The sequence below is a fragment of the Ranitomeya variabilis genome, chromosome 2 (genome assembly GCF_051348905.1).
Source record: "Ranitomeya variabilis isolate aRanVar5 chromosome 2, aRanVar5.hap1, whole genome shotgun sequence".
NCBI classification, from domain to species: Eukaryota; Metazoa; Chordata; class Amphibia; order Anura; family Dendrobatidae; genus Ranitomeya; species Ranitomeya variabilis.
Window position 1 is genome coordinate 884,216,404 of NC_135233.1, and position 21,054 is coordinate 884,237,457.

The 21,054-nt window shown below is 41.8% G+C and overlaps 1 protein-coding gene across 25 annotated transcripts in view; it reads left to right on the forward strand.

Moving 5' to 3' along the window:
• DLG1 (discs large MAGUK scaffold protein 1) overlaps positions 1 to 21,054 on the forward strand; it is a 389,579-nt gene that overhangs the window by 169,738 nt on the left and 198,787 nt on the right. For 3 of the 25 annotated variants that reach the window (XM_077290396.1, XM_077290397.1, XM_077290390.1), the window contains exon 1: positions 20,447 to 20,816. The exons of 19 other annotated variants lie outside the window; for them this stretch is intronic. In XM_077290396.1, the coding sequence (XP_077146511.1) occupies positions 20,583 to 20,816 (234 nt within the window). In that variant the 5' untranslated portion in view covers positions 20,447 to 20,582. Of the gene's footprint in view, positions 1 to 20,069; positions 20,817 to 21,054 lie in introns of those variants that run through there. 3 more of the 25 variants (XM_077290392.1, XM_077290394.1, XM_077290391.1) reach the window with 2 other exon arrangements.

Here is a 21,054-nt window from a genome sequence, read left to right on the forward strand (position 1 = left end):
GGAAATCCGCTGTAAATCCGCAGGTAAAACACAGTGCTTTTTACCTGCGGATTTTTCAAAAATGGTGCGGAAAAATCTCACACGAATCCGCAACGTTTGGCACATAGCCTTAGGGTTAGGGTTGGAATTAGAGTTGGGGTTGGAATTAGGGCTAGGGTTGGAAATAGGGTTAAGATTAGGCTGTGGTTAGGGTTATGGTTAGGGGTGTGTTGTGGGTTAGGGTTAGGGGTGTGTTGGGGTTAGCGTTGTGGTTAGGGGTGTGTTGGGGTTAGGGTTGTGATTAGGGTTAGGGGTGTGTTGGGGTTAGTGTTGGAGTTAGAATTGAGGGGTTTCCATTGTTTAGGCACATCAGTGGTCTCCAAACGCAACATGGCGCCACCATTGATTCCAGCCAATCTTGTATTCAAAAAGTCAAATGGTGCTCCCTCCCTTCCGAGCCCCGACGTGCGCCCAAACAGTGGGTTACCCCCAAATATGGGGTACCAGCATACTCAGGAAAAATTGGACCCCAATAATTGTTGCCCAGTTTGTCCTGTTACCTTTGTGAAAATAAAAAAATGCTTGCTAAAACATCATTTTTGAGGAAAGAAAAATGATTTTTTATTTTCACGGCTCTGCGTTGTAAACTTCTGTGAAGCACTTGGGGGTTCAAAGTGCTCACCACATATCTAGATAAGTTCCTTGGGGTGTCTAGTTTCCAAAATGGGGTCAACTGTGGGGGGTTTCTACTGTTTAGGCACATCAGGGGCTCTGCAAACGTAACATGATGCCTGTAGACCATTCCATCAAAGTCTGCATTTCAAAAGTCACTACTTCCCTTCCGAGCCCCGACGTGTGCCCAAACAGTGGTTCCCCCCCACATGTGGGGTGTCAGCGTACTCAGGACAAACTGGACAACAACTTTTGGGGTCCAATTTCTCCTGTTACTCTTGTGAAAATAAAAAATTGCGGGCTAAAATATAATTTTTGAGGAAAGAAAAATTATTTTTTATTTTCACGGCTCTGCATTATAAACTTCTGTGAAGCACTTGGGGGTTTAAAGTGGTCACCACACATCTAGATTAGTTCCATGGGAGGTCTAGTTTCCAAAATGGGGTCACATGTGGGGAGCTCCAATATTTAGGCACACAGGGGCTCTCCAAACGCGACATCGTGTCCGCTAACGATTGGAGCTAATTTTTCATTCAAAAGTCAAATGGCGCTCCTTCCCTTCCGAGCCTTGCCGTGTGCACAAACAGTGGTTTGTGACCACATATGAGGTATCCGCGTACTCAGGAGAAATTGCCCAATACATTTTGGATCCATTTTATCCTGTTGCCCATGTAAAAATGAAAAAATTGAGGCTAAAAGAAATTTTTTGTGAAAAAAAAAAAAAAAGTACTTTTTCATTTTTACAGATCAATTTGTGAAGCACCTGGGGGTTCAAAGTGCTCACTATGCATCTAGATAAGCTCCTTGGGGGTCTAGTTTCCAAAATGGTCACTTGTGGGGGAGCTCCAATGTTTAGGCACACAGGGGCTCTCAAAACACGAAAAAGTCAAATGGCACTCCTTCCCTTCCGAACTCTGTCGTGCGCCCAGACAGTGGTTCCCCCCCCCCATATGGGGTATCGGCGTACTCAGGACAAATTGTACAATAACTTTTGGGGTCCAGTTTCTCTTTTTCCTTTTGGGAAAATAAATTTTTTTTTGCTAAAACATCATCATTGTGACTAAAAAGTTAAATGTTCATTTTCTCCTTCCATGTTGCCTCTGCTGCTGTGAAGCACCTGAAGGGTTAATAAACTTCTTGAATGTGGTTTTGAGCACCTTGAGGGGTGCAGTTTTTAGAATGGTGTCACTTTTGGGTATTTTCAGCCATACAGACCCCTCAAACTGACTTCAAATGTGAGGTGGTCCTTAAAAAAAAAATGGTTTTGTAAATTTTGTTGTAAAAATGAGAAATCGCTGGTCAAATTTTAACCCTTATAACTTCCTAGCAAAAAAAAATGTTGTTTCCAAAATTGTGCTGATGTAAAGTAGACATGTGGGTAATGTTATTTATTAACTATTTTGTGTCACATAACTCTCATTTAACAGAATAAAAATTCAAAATTTAAAAATTGCGAAATTTTCAAAATTTTAGCCAAATTTCCATTTTTTTCACAAATAAACGCAAAAATGATCGACCTAAGTTTACCACTAACATGAAGCCCAATATGTCACGAAAAAAGAGTCTCAGAACCGTTAGGATCTGTTGAAGCGTTCCTGAGTTATTACCTCATAAAGGGACACTGGTCAGAATTGCAAAAAACGGCCAGGTCATTAAGGTCAAAATAGGCTGGGTCATGAAGGGGTTAAATAATATTTCTTTATTTAGCTTGCAAATCCGCAGAGAAAATCCGCATAAAAACCGTGTGGAGAGGAAGAATTGATAATTTAGATCCTAGTACCACTTTATATTTTACAAAGAGTCATAAAGTTTTGACCATGTTGGTACCTGAAACAGTGTGTTTGGTTGAGAGCAAATAAATTTATTGATATATATTTTTGTAGTGAGCCAAATAAATTCTTAGACTATGTTCACACGTTGCATCTTTTATGCAAATTTATGCAAATTAAATGCTGCGTTTTACAGTGCCTGAAAAAGCTATGAGATTTCAGAAATCTCATGTATATACATTTTTTCCCCCCTGACAGAATTGGAAAACTGCTGCTTTTTTGAAAACTGCAATGTCACTTTTTTCAGAGTTTTTGCAGCGTTTTTTTCACACATAGAAAGCAAAGAGTAAGTGCAAAAAACGCAGGTATCGGGTTTTTGCTGTGGTTTTTTGTGTGGGAAAAGCAGGTAACACACATTTATTCTTGTGATTTTTCCAAAGTTTAAATCCTAATGTCTTGATGGTCTCACTGGATTTACAGTTAGGATTAGTATACTTACATTGGTGACGTGTGAAAAGTAAACCTTGGCTGACCGAAGTGTGAAATTGTGCAACCAACCAAAATATGAAGGTAAACCATGTCCTACAAACTCAATGCACTGCCAATGTCTTGGGTGAACTATTCCTGACCAACTCAACTTCCCCTGCTGTTACATTTGTAATTGTGTGTTTTTTCATGAGCTCATGTGAACTTTTTTGTTCAGAATAATCACTAGTTTTTTCAGACATAAAACATCTTTTTTCATTAAATAATTTAATCAAATTGCTCTCTTTCCAAAGATGGATGGTTTCACAAATGTCTTGTATTGGTGAATGTCTTGTGTTCATGTGTCTGTGGTAGAAGCAAAGCTGAACTTTGGGATCCTAAAAAACACAGCAATACCTGATTTTAGTAAGCTGCTTCTTTACTGCCAAAAGAGAAGGTTTTGCCTGCAGAATAAAAACTCAACGTGTGAACATAGCCTTAGGGTATGTGCACACGTTCAGGATTTCTTGCAGAAATTTCCTGAAGAAAACCGGAAATTTTCTGCAAGAAATCCGCATTTTTTTTTTGCGTTTTTTTTCCGTTTTTTTCGCGTTTTTTTTAGCATTCTGCAAGCGTAATTAGCTTGCAGAATGCTAAAGTTTTCCAAGCGATCTGTAGCATCGCTTGGAAAACTGACTGACAGGTTGGTCACACTTGTCAAACATAGCGTTTGACAAGTGTGACCAACTTTTTACTATAGATGCAGCTTATGCAGCATCTATAGTAAAAGAATGTTTAAAAATAATAAAAAAAATAAAAAAATGCTTATACTCACCCAGACATCTCCTCACCGGCGTCCGGCTCCTCTTCCTATAGCTGGTCTGTGCGCACAGGACCTTCCGTGACGTCACGGTCACGTGAGCGGTCACATGACCGCTCACGACCAATCACAGGACAGTGACGTCATCGGCAGGTCTTTCGCCGCACACCAGCTACAGGAACCGAACGGCAGCGTGCAGTGGAGGCGGGAAGACATCGAGGGTGAGTATAGGACTGTTTTTTATTTTAATTCTTATTTTTTGACCACTTATATGGTGCCCAGTGCGTGGAGGAGAGTCTCCTCTCCTCCACCCTGGGTACCAATCGCACATAATCTGCTTACTTCCCGCATCGTGGGCACAGCCCCGTGCGGGAAGTAAGCAGATCAATGGACCCCTAGGTGTGCGGAATCCCCTGCAATTCCGCATTTTAATGAACATGTTGCTTTTTTTTCCGCGATGCGATTTTTTCGCGGAAAAAAAGGCTACATTTGCACAAAAAATGCGGAATACACTTAAAATAATAGGAGGCATATGTAAGTGTTTTTTTCGCGTTTTTATCACGTTTTTATAGCGAAAAAACGCGAAAAATACTGACTGTGTGCACATGGCCTTAGAGTGCATCTATGCCTTGAGGAGAACTTGCAGCAGAATATCTCTTATGAGCATCGCTGTCCTCTCTTATCTCCGTAATGGGAAAATCTGTATTCACTTAACCCTGCTGTTCTGTTCGCATTTGCTATACACTTGTACTGTTCCCGGGTCAATATGACCCGACCTATTCATTCTTGATTTTTAGCTACTCTAAGTGTTTTATTTGAACACTTTTTTCATTATTATACTGTATGTGAACATGGTTGATCATAAATGAAAAATTTAAATTCAAACTTAATAATTAATTTTTTTTCATAAAACGGTTACACAGGCTTTTTACAATTATCTTTGATTGTTGGCATTCTGCACACAAATAACAAAGAAGCTTTACATTACTATTACTAAAACATGAAATTTAACTTTTTGAAAACAATATTTATAAATCAACAAATGAAAAATCATAAAAACTTCAACCTTTTTAGAAAGAAAAATGTAAAAACGCATTAACATGTTCAGTTTTTTCTATTACAATTGTAAATTACAAGTTTACATTTACCAATATAAGCATTTAGAGCTGTCACATCTAATTTTTTCCATTTATCACCATAAACTACTTGTCCCTCAATGTTTGTCATTTGTATTATAATATTTAGGATAGTCCTATTCAGGAGCAATGCGAATGCTGATCCTATATTAGATATTCTTGATGTAGCATACCTTGTAGGACCAGGAGTAGCTTTTATGATATTTTCAGAGGACAATCTACCAGCCTGACTAGGCTGCAAGTTCCAAATTACACACTTGTTTTTAGAAAGGATTTCTTGCATCCGGCTAGTTGTCTGGGTATCATGTTCCTCTTCATACTCCACTTCAGAATCCGAATTTTCAACATTGCTTTCCATCTCGCTTATGTGGTCCTCCTCTTCGGACATTATTTCCTGTGGGACATCATCTTCTGAATCAGAGGCGTTGGCAAGCTCTTCCAATTCAGCGTCAGTCAGTATACTTTTTCGAAACATTTTAATCTAATTTTGGAAAAGAAAAGAATAGTTGTAAAGATATGTATTCACAGCGTCAGTCAATAGACATTTTAGAAACATTTTTATCCAAGTTTTGAAAAAAAAGAATACCTGTAAAGATGTGTATTCACAGCTCAGTGCTCTCTCTCTCTCTCTCTCAGATTCCGGTGTCTCTTTCACAGGACTTAGGGTACTGTCTCACAGTGGCACTTTGATCGCTACGACGGTACGATCCGTGACGTTCCAGCGATATACATACGATCTCGCTGTGTCTGACACGCTACTGCGATCAGGGACCCCGCTGAGAATCGTACGTCGTAGCAGATCGTTTGAAACTTTATTTCGGCGTTGGATCACCCGCTGTCATCGCTGGATCGGTGTGTGTGACACCGATCCAGCGATGTGTTCGCTTGTAACCAGGGTAAACATCGGGTTACTAAGCACAGGGCCGCGCTTAGTAACCCGATGCTTACCCTGGTTACTATTGTAAATGTAAAAAAAAAAAAACTACATACTCACCTTCTGATGTCTATCACGTCCCTCGCCGTCAGCTTCCCGCACTGACTGTGAGCGCCGGCCGTAAAGTAAAAGCAGAGCACAGCGGTGACGTCACCGCTGTGCTGTGCTTTACGGCCGGCACAGTCAGTGCGGGAAGCTGACGGCGGGGGACGTGACAGTCACCGGAATGTGAGTATGTAGTGTTTTTGTTTTTTTTACATTTACAAAGGTAACCAGGGTAAACATTGGGTTACTAAGCGCGGCCCTGCGCTTAGTAACCCGATGTTTACCCTGGTTACCCGGGGACTTCGGCATCGTTGGTCGCTGGAGAGCTGTCTGTGTGACAGCTCCCCAGCGACCACACAACGACTTACCAACGATCACGGCCAGGTCGTATCGCTGGTCGTGATCGTTGGTAAATCGTGTAGTGTAATGGTACCCTTAGCTTCAGGGTGTAAGTCAAATGACTGGTGTCCAATTTATAAGACAACAGTGTCTTCTCTCACAAACTGAAAATGCATTTGACTAAATAAATACGTGATTACTCATAACAGTGAAACCCCCAGCCTTTGAATGATAGACAACCAGTCTCCTCTCTCACAAACAGCAAATGGATAATACTAGATAACTACTTGCTTACTGATAAGAACAGTGAAACCACCACCATTTTGAGATGAAGTACACATAAAAAAACATAATTTTTGCAGTCAGAAATAATCAGAGACCTGTAGAACAGTATAAAATGCTATCGGGTCATATTGACCCGAACAGTACAAGTGTAACAATCAGCGTGTAGCAAAAAGTAAACAAAACAAAACAAAAAAAAAAAATATATATATATATATATATATATATATATATAGAGAGAGAGAGAGCTCCACAAATGAGAAGTCAAGATACCACTAGTTTCAAATCCTCATATAAAAAAAATCTACAGGGTCTCAAAAATCATTTCGGGTCATATTGACCTGAACAGTACAGCAGGGTTAAGGCCGCTACCCTGAATTATTAGAGCGTACCCATGAAACATCAGTCAAGGAGGTGACAGACACAGATTTCTCTGATAAGAGATGTTACAAATAGTGATGAGCGAATGTGCTTGGATAAGGTGTTATCTGAGCATGCTTGGGTGCTAAACAAGTTACTTTGACGTGCTTGAAAAATATGTTCGTGTCCCGGCGGCATGTCTCACGACTGTTAGACACCCGCAACACATGCAGGGATTACCTGTGTTGTGGTTGTCAAACAGTACAAGACATGCAGCCGCTGGGACACAAACATATTATTCAAGCATGCCAAAGACACTCTGTTAGCACCTGAGCATGCTAAGATAACTATTATTATTATTATTATTATTCATTTATATAGCACCATTAATTCCATGGTGCTGTACATGAGAAAGGGGTTACATACAGAGTTATAGATATCATTTACAGTTAACAGATTTACAGTGACACACTGGTACAGAGGGGAGAGAGGACCCTGTCCTTGCGGACTTACATTCTTATCCGAACAAGTTTGCTCATCACTAGTTACAAAGTTTCTTATTTTCATGAGTACTAGTTATGATAAAAAATAAAATAATGGATGTTTTTTTAACTGAGAAGCAGATGGACATGTGTAAAAACCTGTATAAGGCACGTGTCCCATGGCGTTGAGACGGCAGTGCAGGGACAGGCACTAGCTTGATGTCTGGGTAGGATGCTTTGAGCTGGCTTGTGTGCAGCTCCATGGAGGGGGAATTCAGTGTATCCTCCTTGAGTGAGGTGTAAATGCATACACTGAAGCCTTACCTTACTGATTCAGTCCAGCAACATTATTCAGTGATGGACAATTTATGACATTTTTTGTTTGCTTAATTGGTTGTTTTTGTGTTTCATTTTCAGCATGGCACTGCTCCCCTGACTCTCAGCTTTCTGCCTGTCTGCTAGGGAATGCTTGCCTGAAGATTAAACTTTAGGACCAGCATTATGGTTGCTCCAACTGTGTACTCTCTGATGCTGCAAACAGAAGCATTTTTGCTTGACTTAATGTTTTGCTTTGTAACAGTGGGTTGTCCAAAATGAAAAAATATGGTATCTTGCAAAAGGTCCCTGTATGTAGATAGAAGAGGTAGTTTGCAACCATGTTTCTATCTATTGTGTTTCACTGTACACTAACACCCAAATGGGGTTCATTAACATCAGCGATCATATTGAAGTGTTAAGTGAAGTGTCCGCAGAGGATGCTTCTTTGGCGTTTGCATGGGGTACAGGGAGGTGTGGGAGTGTGGCTGCCAGCTTAGGAAAGGGTTTTTATCAGTGCAGCATATCACATGGTTGCTCCACCAGCTACATTGTGCTTTTATATATGGAGACGACCCATTGTAGATCATTATACAAATTTATAATTTGATATGTAAGTGAATTAGTTTACCAGTTGTTCTGACATCTCATACTGCCTTCCAGTTATCTTGGTTGTTAAGTGGTTAAGTGCTTCCACTTGGTGTGTTATGCTCAGTAAGCAGTAGGGGGCAGTATGAGTGCACTAGATGACTACACCTCTTCACTACATCTGCTTTTTTCAGTCCATAAATTCTGCATGTGGAATTAATATTTCTTAAGACTGAGGTCATTTTTGAACTTGAATAAGTTATCCTTTACATGTATACAGCACATAATATGGGGATAATTGGGAGCGTGCTATATAGAGATTATATTAGTCATCTTTATAAGAATCTTCAGCTTCTAAACATAGCGGCCTGTCATACATGTGTTATTTCACCCCCAGAAATGGGAACAAAGCCTTGTAACTGTCAAGTGAAAATCCTGTTCAGTTTTCAGGATTTTATGAGAACATAATTGCGGATTGGTCGCGTGTGACATTTAGAATATTTCTATGAATACGTGAAGATTTGCATGTCCGTTTTATGATAAGTGCAGTATTCTTGAGCTGTATTTTTGGGATTGAATAGGTTTGTTACATTATTATTTTCTTCCCTCTGCACAGTGCTGCAATATTTATAAAGTGCTGTTGCTTTTTAATATTTCATCCCCCTCCATGCAAGGCCGGCCTGTGTCTGTCCTCCTACCTTGTTCTTCCACCTCAGTGAGTATACACTACACAGCAGCCAGTGTGTTCTGGGGAGGTGCTCACGGCTTGTCCTTTCACCTCGGTCCTCTAAAGATGGCACAGTGCTGGTACAGATCAGATGGCTCAGTGCCAAGCAATATTTACTATATTAAAGTGAATCTGCCCCCAGATTTCACAGCAAAGACTTATCTTATCACATAGATCTTAGACCTAGTAAGTTTGAGGTCTTTACTTTGAAAAATGCATGAAAAAATAGCTGTGCAATCCTGATATTAAGATGAGCATTTTTCTTCTGGTTTCCTTTTTTCATGAGCCATTGTGACGCTTTTGAGCTTCGTAGTCTACAGCCTGTGATGCAGACACTGGCCATCCGTCTCCGGCCCCAAACTGGACAGCCTCATAGTCATGTAAATATACAGATCTGGGTTCTCCTACATTAGTGTCCTTCCCTCAATATTGCACCATAGCTGAGCAGACCTGACAACTTCAAGAATCTAGAGAAGATGGAGGACAACCTCCATAGCGGCTGAGGGGCCTGCTGTAAATAAATTACCGGGCACTGCTAGGAAACCTCGGGGACATTCCCACCTTATGAAGTAATGTTACGATGCTTGGATGTTCCTTCATTTTCTGATCAGTCAGGGTACAGCCTGTGAGACTCAGTCTTGAGTTTTCCTTGCACATCCGGTTGTGGCAGGGACTGCACTGTGCCCAGGTCACTTACATTTGGTGATGATTGTGCGTATAATTGCGCCATGTTATACACAGTCACTCTAGGACTCACGGATGTCTATAGAAAGAGCGGAGTACATGCTTATCCAGTGCAATACTTTGGCCTTGATTCATTAAGCAGTTGTCTTGATTTCTTCTGGTATAAAACTGAAATTTTCTAACATTTTTGACGATACTCAGTTATGCAAGAATTTAGCCATTTCCAGCCAGCTCCAATTTAAAAAAACAAACAAACAAACATGAAAGGAGTGGATTCTAGGAGGGAGTGGCCATGAAATTCATCACACTCACGTAGGAAATGTGGTGCAGAATTTTCTGCACTAAATCTGCATCTGCAGATTTGATGCAGTTTCTATGCAGTTTCTGCGCAGATTCTATGCAGTTTCTGTGCAGTTTCTATGCAGTTTCTATGCAGTTTCTATGCAGTTTCTATGCAGTTTCTGCGCAGATTCTATGCAGTTTCTGTGCAGTTTCTATGCAGTTTCTATGCAGTTTCTATGCAGTTTCTATGCAGTTTCTGTGCAGTACAATGTAAATCAATGGGAAAAAAAAAGCTGTGCACATGGTGCAGAAAAATCTGCAGCAGAAACGCTGCAGAACTGCACAAAAGAAGCGACGTGCACTTCTTTGAAATCTGCAGCGTTTCTGCGCAGATTTTTCTGCACCATGTGCACAGCTTTTTTTTTCCCCATTGATTTACATTGTACTGTAAATCACAGTGCAGTTCTGCTGCGTTTCTGCAGCAGAAAAATCTGCTGCAGTTCTGCACCAATTCTGCACTAAATCTGCATCGTGTGCACATACCCTAGTGTCAAATACTGGACGTGAGGTAAATTACAAGAGAAGTTTTCCCAAGGCTGCGGCTGGAGTACGTTTCTTAGGGTATGTGCACACGATGCAGATTTAGTGCAGAATTGGTGCAGAACTGCAGCAGATTTTTCTGCTGCAGAAACGCTGCAGAACTGCACTGTGATTTACAGTACAATGTAAATCAATGGGAAAAAAAAAAAGCTGTGCACATGGTGCAGAAAAATCTGCGCAGAAACGCTGCAGATTTCAAAGAAGTGCACGTCGCTTCTTTTGTGCAGTTCTGCAGCGTTTCTGCTGCAGATTTTTCTGCACCATGTGCACAGCTTTTTTTTCCCCCATTGATTTACATTGTACTGCACAGAAACTGCATAGAAACTGCATAGAAACTGCACAGAAACTGCACAGAAACTGCACAGAATCTGCATAGAATCTGCATAGAATCTGCATAGAATCTGCATAGAAACTGCATAGAATCTGCATAGAAACTGCACAGAAACTGCACAGAATCTGCACAGAAACTGCACAGAATCTGCATAGAATCTGCATAGAAACTGCGCAGAATCTGCGCAGAATCTGCATAGAATCTGCATAGAATCTGCATAGAATCTGCATAGAATCTGCGCAGAAACTGCATAGAATCTGCGCAGAAACTGCATAGAATCTGCGCAGAAACTGCATAGAATCTGCGCAGAAACTGCATAGAATCTGCGCAGAAACTGCATAGAATCTGCGCAGAAACTGCATAGAATCTGCGCAGAAACTGCATAGAAACTGCGCAGAAACTGCATCAAATCTGCAGATGCAGATTTAGTGCAGAAAATTCTGCACCACATTTCCTACGTGTGCACATAGCCTTACAGTGGCATACGACAACTGAGAGATGTGCCAAATTCATTACAGAGAATCTGTCAGCAGGTTTTTGCTACCCTATCTGACAGCAGCATTATGTAAGGACAGAGACCCTGATAACGTTGAGGCATCACCTACTGTCTGCTTGCAAAGGTTTTCATATAATAACTGTTGTAATCTGCTGCAGATCTGAGTGCTGAGCTCTGTATAACCTCACCTCCACCACTCAGTAACTGCTTTCTATGTCCTGTAAGATGGCCGCCGGACAACTCCTTGAGGGGAGATACGTGTCATCGTGGCTATTGGCTCTGAAGCATGCTCCAGCACATATAGTGCTGAGAGAGTTCTTTGGGCCGTTCCAGGGCCCGGTTTTACAAGCAGTTATGAGAGATGGGTGGGAATGACTGCTCGCATGTCCCAACCCCCATGGTCGTGGTTTGGCAGAGAGAATGGCGGCCGAGTCTCTCATTCTTTGGCTGGAGGTGTGGAGACCTCCAGTGTGTTGGTAAAGGCACTGACCTGAGCAGGCGGACCTCCAGCACTATATAGACTAGTTACTTGTAGTTTGTTTTTGCCATGTGCCAGAAAAGGCTCTGTTTTATCTTGCCATCCAGAGGGGTTTATGAGCTGTGAATAAACATTGCAGTAATGCCGTTTCCTGTGCCTGCCTCAAGCAGCTGAGTGAGTACAAACCCTACAGTACATCGACAGCTTTCTGCCTATGGACAGTCGATGCTGGGAGTGATACAGAGCTCACGAATATGGAGGATGACCTGGCAGCAAGTTTACTAGACCTCTAATGATAACATCAGTTTTTTCAGCAGGAGATTATCAAAACTAAAGCAAGCAGCCCAGTAAGTGACATGTTGCTGGAATTGTGTTCTCTGTCTCTACATTATACTGCTCTCGGATTCATTGGCAAAAACCCATTGACAGATTTCCATTAAGGCCACATTTACACGTTCAGTATTTTGTGAGTTTTTTTTTACCTCCAGTATTTGTAAGCCAAAACCAGGAGTGGGTGAAAAATGTTGTGACGTGTTATTATACTTTTCCTCTGATTGTTTCACTCCTCATTTTTACTTACAAACACTGATGTAAAATACTGACCACATACTGAACGTGTGCCCGTGGTCTCAGAGGCGCACTCCCTCTCAGTGAATTTGGCTCGTCTTTGTACGGTGCTCTCCTCATCAAGACTGGAGTACAGATGGTCAGTTTTGGATAATCGGGCCATATTCCCACTGTTTGGAATAGCAGAATGGGTGTTTGGGGACGTGCCATGTTTGCAGTTGGAACACCCTGTAACCCAGTAATTGTGCACTTTCTGGCTGAATGACAGTTCCCTCAAACAAGTCTAAATTGCATGTAAACATTTTTCAGAGTGGTAATGTTATGGAAAAGTGGTCCTCGTCATCATTGTTGTTATTTTTGGCGCTGATTTGCTGTATTACAGCCAACACCATAAGCCTTGAACAAGAATGACGTCTAGGCTTTCAAGCCTTTTTAAAATTTAAATCTATTGAATGTACTGTAAGTGGTATTCATCTGGCAAGTAACTATTGATCTTAAACATTTCTGCCTGGTCTTGATCCTCAAGGTGAAGATTTATTAATGATGCATCACTTAATATCCAATCTATAATATATAAGATGCTATCTTAATCAAAGGCCAAAAAAAGAGCATGCGTTTGCTTAAAAAAGTGTATTCCATCCTTAACCCCTTAAGCCCGTATGACGTACTATACCGTCGAGGTGGGGTGGGCCTTAATTCCCGGTGACGGGATAGTACGTCATACGCGATCGGCCGCGCTCACGGGGGGAGCGCGGCCGATCGCGGCCGGGTGTCGGCTGCATATCGCAGCTGACATCCGGCACTATGTGCCAGGAGCGGTCACGGACCGCCCCCGGCACATTAACCCCCGGCACACCGCGATCAAACATGATCGCGGTGTACCGGCGGTACAGGGAAGCATCGCGCAGGGAGGGGGCTCCCTGCGTGCTTCCCTGAGACGATCGGTACAAGGTGATGTACTCACCTCGTACCGAACGTCTTCTCCCTGCAGGCCCCGGATCCAAAATGGCCGAGGGGCTGTATCCGGGTCCTGCAGGGAGCACTTCCGGGTCGGAGCAGGCTGCAGATGAAAGCTGCAGCCTGCTCCGATGAAAGTATGATCGCAGATCTGATAGAGTGCTGTGCACACTATCAGATCTGCGATCTGTGATGTCCCCCCCTGGGACAAAGTAAAAAAGTAAAAAAAAAAATTTCCACATGTGTAAAAAAAAAAAAAAAAAAAAAATTCCTAAATAAATAATAATAAAAAAAAAAATATTATTCCCATAAATACATTTCTTTATCTAAAAAAACAAACAAAAACAATAAAAGTACACATATTTAGTATCGCCGCGTCCGTAACGACCCAACCTATAAAACTGGCCCACTAGTTAACCCCTTCAGTAAACACCGTAAGGAAAAAAAAAAAAAAAAAACGAGGCAAAAAACAACGCTTTATTACCATACCGCCGAACAAAAAGTGGAATAACACGCGATCAAAAAGACGGATATAAATAACCATGTTACCGCTGAAAACGTCATCTTGTCCCGCAAAAAACGAGCCGCCATACAGCATCATCAGCAAAAAAATAAAAAAGTTATAGTCCTCAGAATAAAGCGATGCCAAAATAATTATTTTTTCTATAAAAGTTTTTATCGTATAAAAGCGTCAAAACATAAAAAAATGATATAAATGAGGTATCGCTGTAATCGTACTGACCCGACGAATAAAACTGCTTTATCAATTTTACCAAGCGCAGAACGGTATAAACGCCTCTCCCAAAAGAAATTCATGAATAGCTGGTTTTTGGTTATTCTGCCTCACAAAAATCGGAATAAAAAGTGATAAAAAATGGTCACGTGTCCGAAAATGTTACCAATAAAAACGTCAACTCGTCCCGCAAAAAACAAGACCTCACATGACTCTGTGGACCAAAATGTGGAAAAATTATAGGTCTCAAAATGTGGACACGCAAAAACTTTTTTGCCATAAAAAGCGTCTTTTAGTCTGGTTTCACACTTGCGTTTTTATCTGCATGCGTTTCTTAAAAAAACCGCATGTGTGAAAAAATGCATGTAAACGCGGTAAAACGCATGCGTTTTTATAGAAAAACACAAGAAAACAAGAAAAAAACAAAAACCCTAACCCTACCCCTAACCCTACCCCTAACCTGAAATACGTGGCACTGAAATATACGTTTATATACGTATATACGTATATAAGTGCCACGACATTTCAGTGGCCACGTATTTAAGTGCCACGTATTTAAGTGCCACGTATTTAAGTGCCACGTATTTAAGTGCCACGTATTTAAGTGCCACGTATTTAAGTGCCACGTATTTAAGTGCCACGTATTTAAGTGCCACGTATTTAAGTGCCACGTATTTAAGTGCCACGTATTTAAGTGCCACGTATTTAAGTGCCACGTATTTACGTGCCACGTATTTTTCAGTGCCTGAAATACGTGGCACTGAAATACGTGGCACTGAAATACGTGGCTCTTAAATACGTGGCACTTATATACGTGGCACTTATATACGTGGCACTTATATACGTGGCACTTATATACGTGGCACTTATATACGTGGCACTTATATACGTGGCACTTATATACGTGGCACTTATATACGTGGCACTTATATACGTGGCACTTATATACGTGGCACTTATATACGTGGCACTTATATACGTGGCACTTATGACTGTCAGAAAATGTTCAGTAAACGGTTAGGGGTGAGGTTAGGGGTAGGGTTTCAGGTAGAATTGGGGAGTTTCCACTGTTCAGGCACATCAGGGGCTCTCCAAACGCGACATGGCGTCCAATCTCAATTCCAGCCAATTCTGCGTTGAAAAAGTAAAACAGTGCTCCTTCCCTTCCGAGCTCTCCCGTGCGTCCAAAAAGGGGTTTACCCCAACATATGGGGTATCAGCGTACTAGGGACAAATTGAACAAAAACTTCTGGGGTCCAAGTTCTCTTGTTATCCTTGGGAAAATAAAAATTTGGGGGGCTAAAAATCATTTTTGTGGGAAAAAAAATGTTTTATTTTCACGGCTCTGCATTGTAAACTGTAGTGAAACACTTGGGGGTTCAAAGTTCTCACAACACATCTAGATAAGTTCCTTGGGAGGTCTAGTTTCCGATATGGGGTCACTTGTGGTGGGTTTGTACTGTTTGGGTACATCAGGGGCTCTGCAAATGCAACGTGACGCCTGCAGACCAATCCATTTAAGTCTGCATTCCAAATGGCGCTCCTTCCCTTCCGAGCTCTGTCATGCGCCCAAACAGTGGTTCCCCCCCCACATAGGGGGTATCAGCGTACTCAGGACAAATTGGACAACAACTTTTAGGGTCCAATTTATCCTGATACCCTTGTGAAAATACAAAACTGGGGGCTAAAAAATAATTTTTGTGAAAAAGAAAAATAATTTTTATTTTCACGGCTCTGCGTTATAAACTGTAGTGAAACACTTGGGGGTTCAAAGTTCTCACAACACATCTAGATAAGTTCCTTGGGGGGTCTAGTTTCCAATATGGGGTCACTTGTGGGGGGTTTGTACTGTTTGGGTACATCAGGGGCTCTGCAAATGCAACGTGACGCCTGCAGACCAATCCATTTAAGTCTGCATTCCAAATGGCGCTCCTTCCCTTCCGAGCTCTGTCATGCGCCCAAACAGTGGTTCCCCCCCACATAGGGGGTATCAGCGTACTCAGGACAAATTGGACAACAACTTTTAGGGTCCAATTTATCCTGATACCCTTGTGAAAATACAAAACTGGGGGCTAAATTTCATTTTTGTGAAAAAAAAAAAAAAATTATTTTCACGGCTCTGCGTTATAAACTGTAGTGAAACACTTGGGGGTTCAAAGTTCTCACAACACATCTAGATAAGTTCCTTGGGGGGTCTAGTTTCCAATATGGGGTCACTTGTGGGGGGTTTGTACTGTTTGGGTACATCAGGGGCTCTGCAAATGCAATGTGACGCCTGCAGACCAATCCATTTAAGTCTGCATTCCAAATGGCGCTCCTTCCCTTCCGAGCTCTGTCATGCGCCCAAACAGTGGTCCCTCCCCACAAATGGGGTATCAGCGTACTCCAGACAAATTGGACAACAACTTTTGGGGTCCAATTTATCCTGATACCCTTGTGAAAATACAAAACTGGGGGCTAAAAAATCATTTTTGTGAAAAAAAAAAATAATTTTTATTTTCACGGCTCTGCGTTATAAACTGTAGTGAAACACTTGGGGGTTCAAAGCTCTCAAAACACATCTAGATAAGTTCCTTAGGGGGTCTACTTTCCAAAATGGTGTCACTTGTGGGGGGGTTTAATGTTTAGGCACATCAGGGGCTCTCCAAACGCAACATGGCATCCCATCTTAATTCCAGTCAATTTTGCATTGAAAAGTAAAATAGCGCTTCTTCCCTTCTGAGCTCTGCTATGCGCCCAAACAATGGTTTACACCCACATATGGGGTATCGTCGTACTCAGGACAAATTGCACAACAACTTTTGTGGTCTAATTTCTTCTCTTACCCTTGGGGAAATAAAAAAATGGGGGTGAAAAGATCATTTTTGTGAAAAAATATGATTTTTTTTTTTTACGGCTCTGCATTATAAACTTCTGTGAAGCACTTGTTGGGTCAAAGTGCTCAACACATATCTAGATAAGTTCCTTAAGGGGTCTACTTTCCAAAATGGTGTCACTCGTGGGGGGTTTCAATGTTTAGGCACATTAGGGGCTCTCCAAACGCAACATGGCGTCCCATCTCGATTCCAGTCAATTTTGCATTGAAAAGTCAAATGGCGCTCCTTCCCTTCTGAGCTCTGCCCTGCGCCCAAACAATGGTTTACACCCACATATGGGGTATCAGTGTACTCAGGACAAATTGCACAACAATTTTTGGGGTCCAATTTCTTCTCTTACCCTTGGGAAAATAAAAAATTGGGGGTGAAAAGATCATTTTTGTGAAAAAATATGATTTTTTATTTTTACGGCTCTGCATTATAAACTTCTGTAAAGCACTTGTTGGGTCAAAGTGCTCACCACACATCTAGATAAGTTCCTTAGGGGGTCTACTTTCCAAAATGGTGTCACTTGTTAGGGGTTTCAATGTTTAGGCACATCAAGGGCTCTCTAAATGCAACATGGCGTCTCATCTCAATTCCAGTCAATTTTGCATTGAAAAGTCAAATGGCGCTCCTTTGCTTCCAAGCTCTGCCATGCGCCCAAACTGTGGTTTACCCCCACATATGGGGTATAAGCGTACTCAGGACAAATTGTACAACAACTTTTGGGGTCTATTTTCTCCTGTTACCCTTGGTAAAATAAAACAAATTGGAGCTGAAATAAATTGTGTGAAAAAAAGTTAAATGTTCATTTTTATTTAAACATTCCAAAAATTCCTGTGAAACACCTGAAGGGTTAATAAACTTCTTGAAAGTGGTTTTGAGTACCTTGAGGGGTGCAGTTTTTAGAATGGTGTCACACTTGGGTATTTTCTATTATATAGACCCCTCAAAATGACTTCAAATGAGATGTGGTCCCTAAAAAAAAATGGTGTTGTAAAAATGAGAAATTGCTGGTCAACTTTTAACCCTTATAACTCCGTCACAAAAAAAAATTTTGGTTCCAAAATTGTGCTGATGTAAAGTAGACATGTGGGAAATGTTACTTATTAAGTATTTTGTGTGACATATGTCTGTGATTTAAGGGCATAAAAATTCAAAGTTGGAAAATTGCGAAATTTTCAAAATTTTCGCCAAATATTCGTTTTTTTCACAAATAAACGCAAGTTATATCGAAGAAATTTTACCACTAACATGAAGTACAATATGTCACGAGAAAACAATGTCAGAATCGCCAAGATCCGTTGAAGCGTTCCAGAGTTATAACCTCATAAAGGGACAGTGGTCAGAATTGTAAAAATTGGCCCGGTCATTAACGTGCAAACCACCCTCGGGGCTTAAGGGGTTAACCATTATAGAATATCCTGTGACTTCCATTCAGATGCTCTTTCACTTGAGAGCTGTGCGTATTAGAAAGAGAACCAAGCGCTGCCATCTCTGTACTAATGTCTATAGCCACACTATGGTGGTCACTGGGCCTTCATTGTCCCAGTGGGTTTGGCACATGCAAGTAGGAGCCACGCATCATGCATTTATGTCGAATCCTATTGAATGTCATGACAATGTTGAAGGCTTCCCTCCCCCCACCTCGCTCTATTAGAATATACTTTAAACACATTTTAGCTTGGTCATGCATTTTTTTTCCATGTAGGTCAAGGAAATCTGTCAGCAGGACAAGGTCAACAATGCCTTTCCATGGGCACTCCATTCCTCCGTTTCTGAGAAATCAGGCTTTGAATTGATGAGCAATGAGGTGGAAGAGTTTTTTGTAAATCTGAAGCCTGTCACTCCAGCTCTATTCCCTTGCCAGCGCCGCCTCCTCCTGAATAACTGACCACTCCTTATTCCTGAAGTCGCCGAGCATACATGCTGTCTGTCACGCAGGAGGAGTCGGTGCTGGGCAGGGAGTAGAGCTGGAGTGACAGAGGCTTCAGATCTGCCATAACGCTTTATCTTCAGTGGCTTAACCATTCAAACACTGATTTCTCAGTAATGGAGAAGCAGACCAGCCATGTAAGGCTTTTGCTGGACTTATTTTTGAAAGAGCTACATGCTCATATAAATAGTTTAGGTGGGTGACGTCCTGCTGACAGATTTCCTTTTTTCACTGTCTTTAGACATCCATCAATATGTAACAACCCAAAGGATTTGCATTTACAAAACAGATAGAGGGCTCTGCACCCATTCAGCGCGGCTTCTAGCAGCGTCCTGAATATATGTGGTGCTGCAGGGATCAGTTACTAGTCTTCTATGTGGTTATATTGCCACAGTGGGGCATGGCCTGTTTTATGCTGCTTCTGACATTGTTACACCAGTCAGGAGGGGAGGGAAAGTATAATAGAAGCCCAGCACCACTTGAGAATTTTTCACCCACTCCTGCTTTTGGCTTACACATACTGATATAAAATACTGACCACATACTGAAGGTGTGAATATGGCCTTCAGGACAATCTAGAATGTTCTTCATTGCACACAGAAGTTTCCTCTAATCTCTGAATGACTGGCGAATACCGGAGTGAATCCATTGCAGTTTGTATGCTTTACGCTACTCTTCTGTGCCAGCGGTGATGCCCTCTCCTGTCATCACTGGCTTTATCTTGTAGAATGTCGGAGCTTCCATGTGTGGCCCCTTGAAGGGTAAGGCGCACACTTGCCTGTGTCTTCTGATGTCTTAGTGGACTGGTTTATGTAGGCCATTTCTTGGCATTGTACTGCTGGCTGTGTTATGTCGGGGGGCACGGCTGGCGTTCTGCCTACTTTGGTAAAGTCTAGTCATTATTCTTCCCATGATAGCAGTGCTATTTGTATGGGAAGTGTTGCGGCTACAGATTTCATTGTCTGGACTCAATACTGTAGTATTCTGTCCATGCAAATGTCTTTTAAACGGATTTCTTCCCATTATTAGGTTCTTATTTCTGAAAGCAGAATGCTCACAAAATCAATGCTAATGTAGCTGTTCCAGGAATATTCTTCATTTCAGGCGAGATACCCTAAACCGGACATTTCAGCTGCTGTTTATCTGAGAACACTTAACTAATTGTCTATGAGGAAAATCAATTAGTGTTTACTTTCACTCTTTTTGTTTGGGTCTTTATGTATTATTTATGTCCAACAGTGAGACTGTCATTGGCTTTGACTACATGCGGTGATTGAAACTTGGTAATTTGCGATCTAGCCTTTCTCCACCCAGTGCATTAAATCGGGCAGCTCCAGTGGGTCCTTGCAGTCAAATGCTTCCAGCATCCTACCTGCTAATCGACCTCACTTCCTGGCTTCAGTCTGCCTAGTTATCAGCTAACAAAAGAAGAGCAGCTTTTGATCCCTGCAGACCTCAGAGGCAAGGAAATCATGGGAAGCAGATGCTACTCGGATTGCCTTATTTCCTCGCCTTCCTTTTTGCTGCAGCGATGAGCACTACCTTTTAGACATGTAACAGGTACAGTGTTCTGCATGGCTAGACTCCAAGGGAAAACAATGAGCACAGCAAGGAACCAGGATTTTTGCTTTCTGATTTGGATGTGATGCTGCTGTAATTCTATCTGCAGTTCTTGCTGATCTCCTTCACCACTCGGCAGCTGCTAGAAGAGTAAGACTGCCTGGCAACCACCTGCAGAGCTGCAGAGATGAATTACATTTTCGGAAACAACACTCTCCTATACTCCCGCGCCAATCGAGGTGGCAATACTAGCTCCAGTCATAGCTCAGTAGGCCCAAAACAGAAGCCATGGGCAAAGAAGGGCTCTACAGAAGAGCTCCGAGCTGAGCCAGAACCTTCTCGATGGCAGCAGATAGTGGCTTTTTTTACTCGCAGGCACAGCTTTATTGACTGCATCTCAGTCGCTGCCAGCTCCGCCCAGGTAACTTGCCACTTGTCATTTTCTTAATTTGCAATTTGGGAATTTTAACGTGGCATTTTGTGTTTGAATGCATTCTGTTATGGATTATCTGAATGAAATCTTCCTTTCAGGGCGTGTGGTTGTGCTTTTCCTGTGTGGGTGCACCTGTTTGTGCTGCATTGGGTGCAGGATTCAATTAAAATCTCATAAATGGACTGTGCGCTCTCATTTACTCTGCAGCATGAGATGTAGTTTAATG